This window comes from Mandrillus leucophaeus, unplaced genomic scaffold (genome assembly GCF_000951045.1).
Source record: "Mandrillus leucophaeus isolate KB7577 unplaced genomic scaffold, Mleu.le_1.0 Scaffold252, whole genome shotgun sequence".
NCBI classification, from domain to species: Eukaryota; Metazoa; Chordata; class Mammalia; order Primates; family Cercopithecidae; genus Mandrillus; species Mandrillus leucophaeus.
In genome coordinates this window covers 2,897,685-2,903,685 of record NW_012102610.1, presented here as the reverse complement: position 1 = coordinate 2,903,685, position 6,001 = coordinate 2,897,685, and the positions used below count along the sequence as shown (strand labels likewise).

At 48.0% G+C, this 6,001-nt stretch overlaps 1 protein-coding gene across 3 annotated transcripts in view; it reads right to left on the bottom strand.

Annotated features, from left to right (window-relative positions):
- The window catches only part of LOC105542198 (chromosome unknown open reading frame, human C3orf20), a 94,833-nt gene that overhangs the window by 39,142 nt on the left and 49,690 nt on the right, over positions 1-6,001 (bottom strand). For all 3 annotated transcript variants that reach the window (XM_011983635.1, XM_011983636.1, XM_011983637.1), the window contains exons 11-12: positions 3,030-3,153; positions 1,313-1,565 (exon numbers count right to left, since the gene is read on the bottom strand). In XM_011983635.1, the coding sequence (XP_011839025.1) occupies positions 1,313-1,565; positions 3,030-3,153 (377 nt within the window). The remainder of the gene's footprint in view (positions 1-1,312; positions 1,566-3,029; positions 3,154-6,001) is intronic.

Here is a 6,001-nt window from a genome sequence, read left to right as displayed (position 1 = left end):
GATGGTCTCGATCTCCTGACCTCGTGATCCGCCCGTCTCGGCCTCCCAAAGTGCTGGGATTACAGGCTTGAGCCACCGCGCCCGGCCTCATTTTACATTTTTAAAAAAGTTAAAACATGAAAAATATTTTAATACTTTTTTAAAGTTAAAAAGAGATAAATCCCAAGCTGGGTGCACTGGCTCACGCCTGTAAACCCAGCACTTTGGGAGCCCAGGTGGGTGGATCACATGAGGTCAGGAGTTCGAGACCAGCCTTGCCAACATGGCAAAACCCTGTCTCTACTAAAAACACAAAAATTAGGCAGGCGTGGTGGCGCATGCCTGTTGTCCCAGCACTAGGGAAGCTGAGGCAGGAGAACCCAGGAGACAGAGGTTGTGGTGAGCTGAGATCATGCCACTATACTCCAGCCTGGGTGACAGAGCGAGAATCTGTCTGAAAAAAAAAAAAAAAGATAAATCTGATGATGTCACTTCCTTATGGAATAGCCTTCCATAACACTATCAAGACTACATGACCAAACTCTTGCCTACATCTTGGTCCTTAATTCGCATCGTTATCCCCTTCTTCACCACACTCCAGCCTCACTAGCCTTCTTACTCTCTCATGCATACCAACCTCACTCCTGTCTCAGTGTCTTTGGACTTGCTGGGCCCTTGGCCTGGTGTTCCTTCCCCATATCTGTTCCTGGCCACCTGTTTATCATCCTTTGCATCTGGGTTTCAATATAATCTCTGAACTGCCTTCCCTCACCCTCTACCACAGCCCATCCCACCTCACTTTCCAGCCACTCTCTATCCCAGATGCCAGGCAACATTTTCTATAGAGAGCCAGGTAGTGAATACCTGAGGCTTTGCAGGCCTGACCTCAATGTGTCCACTGTCACGAGGAAGCGGCTGTAGATGATATGTGAATGAGTGGGTGTAGCCATGTTCCCAGAAAACCTTATTTATGGATACCGACGTTTAAATTTTTGTATCATTTCCCCTGTCATGAAATCTTTTGATTTTTTTTTCTCCTTCAAGCACTTAAAAATATAAAAACCATTCTTAGCTCACCCACAAAAATTGGCAACTGGGCCAAATTTGATCCATAGCCAACCCCCGCCCTAACCCCTTACTCCGATTCTTTTCTTCCTAGTCCTTATCGCTGCCTAAAATTATTTCATTTGTTCATGTGTTTATCTCCTCGCTTTACTTGCTCTTGGAATTTAAGCTCCAAAAGAGAGGGGCCCCACCTGTTGGGTTCACTATCCTGTGCCCACTGCCCATCACAACACCCGATGCTGTGGAAGACGTGAAGGACCAAGCCAACCTGGATGTGACCTTGGCTTTGGTGTGGATTTTGGTGGTCTTCTTCCGAACTGGGCTCACAGAAGCAGACTCAGGCTCATCCTTCGAAGTCTCTGCAATTGAGGATTCCAGTTGGCCTGACGGAGATCGTACAAGATTTTCTCCTGAGTATAAACTTAGCTTGGGGAGCCGCTCGGGATGAGTTCCAGATTTCATCTTGAACCGAACAAATTCTGCCTCCTCCTTTTTGGTGGGATATTCAATGGTAAACAGACCTGTTAAAAAGACACTGCTGTCATTTTCCCTTCATGGCCAGGACTCCTCTGTCCCTGGTCCCACACTGGAAACATCTAAGTGCACCTTGGCTCACCCCCATCTCCTCCCCTCCGCTCTCACTGATTCTCCGGCACCTCCCCTCTGCTGTCCAGTACAGTGCTCCTGTCCCAGCACACTCATCAGTGACACTGCCAAATGTTGGGTTGTAAGAATGTAAGAATGAATAGGTCTCCTTTCGTACTCATTCTTCAAGACACCTAGCTTCAATCTCACTCTCCCCACCCACGCTGGGGCCTGTTCCATTCAGCCTGTGTGTGTCCTCCCCAGCACCGAATGTAAAGGCTAACTATACAATACATTCCTGGGCCATGCTGTTTCTTCCTCGAGAGTGTTGTTCCCTGTGTCTCCAGCTTTAAGTCAATTCTATCTACTTTCTTGGTTATATTGTATTTATTTATATTCTTGTCTTGCTTTCCCTACTAGACTGGAAAACTTCTAAGGCCAGGGACCTCTCGTCTCTTCACTCACCAGCATTTCTCAAATGTAGGTGCTGAGCATGCAGAGGTACCCCAAGACAGAATTCCCAGCCTCCGGAAATTCCGAGTGGGGGAGCAGGATGGGGGACATAGTCACAATGCTAAGTAGTAAGATGTATAATTAGAACATGTACAAAGTGTTGTGGGATCCTTTCTTTCATGTGGGTGGAAAAAACTGAAAAAATAAATAATTAAGTGCTATGGGAGCCCAAAGGAAGTGTGACCCATTCTGCTAGGGAAGTCAAGGAAGGCTTCCCAGAGAAGGGGCGATCGAAGTCTCTGGGGACAAAGAGAAACTCCCCAGAGAGGCAGTGGGGGAAGCACAGCCCCTCCATGCCCAGCCAGGGAGTGGCACAGAATAGGGGTCAATGTATCCTTGTTCCCAGGGCCATCAGCAGTCCGTAGAGGGGCTCAGAGGTGGAAGGGTCCTGAGGCCCCCCACACTGGCCTTGGGGGATCTCTGTGGGCCTAACAGGGACAGCCTAGAGAGGTGACTGCATTTTTCTCTTCTGAGATCCACAAACAGAATGGAGGAGCAGGGGCTCCAAATGGATGATGGGTGATATGTGAGATGGAGCTAAAGGTGAATGTAGATGTGGGGTGGGGACCAAGAGGGACACAGCCAGCCACTGAGAAACCCAGGAAAATAAGACAATCTCATGGAGATGTGCAAGACACTCCGGGAGAGAGCTCAGAAGTGCAAGTGGGCCCACGTCACTATTCCTAGCTGTGTGGCCTTAAGTCATCTGAGCCCAATGATCCCACCTGAAATGGGGAAATATCTCTGCCATGCCTACTTCCCTGAAGATTCAGACTGAAGATGGAATGGGCGGTAAAGTAAAGATCTGTCCCTTGAGATGACCTGCTGGAATCTCAGGACTGGGGAGGCCAGCAGATAGGCCTTCGCCCACCTTTTAGCCTCCTTACCTGCGGCCAGCAAGACAGAGTTAATGAACTGAGTCACTGTCTTCTGAAACCGCTTCTTGATCTCAGCCAGGGCTCGGTTCATCTTATGCACCTTGTCGTCCATGTTGCTGATTCTGCGGTTCAGCTGCAGAGAGGCAAAGGAGGGGGGCACGTGTCACCCACCCCTCGAGGAGCCAGCTGCCTAGCCCAGGATAACTAACACTTGCTCCGGTTCAGAGGATGTGCTATTGCCCGCCCCACAACCCCTACCTGGAACACACCTCTCTCCCTCTCAGCCCAGTGAGTTCCTGCACACAGGCCCAGGCCCGACTCATGGCCTCTCCTCGGAGGGTTTTCCCTGATTCGACTGGGAAGAACTGCTTCTTGCCTTGGACTCTCATCATGCTCAATGCAGCTTGAAGACGGAAGTTAGCACTTTGCCATGTGATAGCTGTGTTTGAGCCTATCTTCCCACTAGACTGCAAGCTTCTGGAGGGAAGGGACCGAGTCTTGGTCTCCTGTGTGTCTGAGTGCTTGTCACGCAGGCGCTCAGTAAATGCTATTGCATTCATGAGTAAGTGGACGATAAAGCCCTCTGCAGAGCTTTCTCTGCTGGCCTCCCTCTGCAATGGATGCTGCGGTGCATCCCCCAGGAGCCCCTTCATCCCTCCAGCTGTCAAAACAGTGGCTGCTGACAGTGCCCAGCTGAGAGCCTGCCTCTGGCCAAGGTTACAGAGGCTGACTGGTCACTGCAGGCCACAAAGGCCCAGGACTCTTGCTTCCATTTGGGATTATGCTGAAGGATCATTCTGCCTCCAGGGCTCCCCACGGGATTGCTGAGGACTCTGCCATGGCTGCCCCCTCTCTCTGCCTTCCTTCAGACCCTCAAAGGGGCTGTTCCCAAGAGCAGTCCCCAGTAAACTCCTGCATACTTGGCTCCATTTCACAGTCTTGGTCAACATCTGCTTCGGCTTTCTATAATGCAGCACTGTTTTCAGAATCTGCCTCAGTGTATTGGTCTGTTTGTCCCTATGTTACATTTCCTTAAGACAGTTATGCTCTTTGAATTACTGTGTCATTTTAAATAACCTCTCAGTCTTCTACTACACTTAGGTTGGGTTTTCCAGGAGACCCAACCTAAGACCTGCTCTGAACAGCTGGGGCATGTTAGTGGCACTGCAAAATCAGGCCCAGATTCCAGAGGTAGTTATATTCGGTCTTTCTCTCTAGGAAGTCTTCCGATTTCCTCAGCCAACAGCAACTGCTCCCTCTGCTGAACTTCCACACGTGTCCCTTCCTGTTCTTTCTGCCCTGGGTCCTGTTCATTTTCTTTTTTTTCCACTTCCTTTGTACCTAAACTCATTTAGCTCCTTGAGAGGAAGATCTATCATCTCTACATCTCCCACGTAACACAGAGAAGGTAGGAAAAAACATTTCTCCTGTGGAATTTAAGCCTCAAGTGGCAAGAGTGGGGTGGGCAGTATCAGATTTCCTGATGAACAACAAAGTCAGCCCATGAGTTCTTTATGCTGCAGGCAGGAAATCTATGAAGGATGTCCCCAACAAATGGCAAAGCCTCAACCATCCTTCTGATTCTTGGCCCCAGTTGCTGCTTCTGTGCTCATCTTATTTATTTATTTATTTGAAATTTATACCTAGCCTCTTTCCAAAAAGGACCTGAGGTGGCACACTGGGCTAATAAAGCATTTAAACAGAGGCTGTTGTCTCGCTTCCTAAGTGCTGCCTTGATGGAAATATTTAGTGAGGAGCCAGGCCTCAGGGCTGTAAAAGCTGGGACCGCTATTCTGCCAGTCTCTCTGATGGGTGGCTCTTTCCAGGGCAATGGGTGTCTGGGGAAGACATTTAACAAGCTTCTCAGTGACAGGGACTTGGAGGGAGGAGGCTGCTCCCGCCCCCACCTCCAGCCTTACAGGGCGACCATGGTTTTGCTAACGAGTGATCACCAACCCCAAATAAACACCCACAGATGGAACTGAATGGACTGTAAAAGTGGGGGTGTGTTAAAGCAGGGTGGGCCCTTATGCATCACCACACGGATGAGAAAACTGAGACCCAGACAGGGAAGGGACTGGCCCAAGGCCCTATGGCCTCTTCCTAGCCGAGGCCTTCTGCCAGCCCCAACACTCAGCACATTTTCTTGGAAGCTCCCTGCAGCTCTCACGGTCCAAGAATCCAAGATAAGCTAATTTTCTAAGCCTCAGGATTTCATGTAAAATATCCTGAGATGCTTAACCATGTGGTTAAGGACAACATTTGGAAATCCCATTACCCACAAGAAAACATATTTACTCATTGTTTCTGTTTATCTTGTTAGAAAGTTGTCATACATAATACACAGGCTTGCACTCTCAAAAGAGGTTATGATCAGAATTATTTTTTTGGCAAGTCAATCTTGGTCAACATCTGCTTCAGCTTTCTATAATGCAGCACTGTTTTCAGAATCTGCCTCAGTGTATTGGTCTGTTTGTCCCTATGTTACATTTCCTTAAGACAGTTATGCTCTTTGAATTACTGTGTCATTTTAAATAACCTCCCAGTCTTCTACTGCACTGTCAAACCATGCCTTGATAAGCTTCCCTTAATAGAGACTCTACCTTCTAGCCCAGCATGCTCCACTAGAAATATAATGTGAGCTACACGTGTAGTTGAAAACGGTCCTAGTAGCCACATTAAAAACATTTTTAAAAGGGAAAATTAATTCTAATTATCTATTGATTTAAACCAGTATATCAAAAATAGGGTTATATCAACATATCATCAAAATAGTCAATTATTGAGAAATTTTACATTCTCAATTCACACTAAATCTTTTTTCTTTCTTTCTTTCTTTTTTTTTTTTTTTAGAGATGGAGTCTCGCTCTGTTGCCCAGGCTGGAGTGCAGTGGCTCGATCTCCACTCACTGCAAGCTCCGCCTCCTGGGTTCATGCCATTCTTCTGCCTCAACCTCCCCAGTAGCTGGGACTACAGGTGC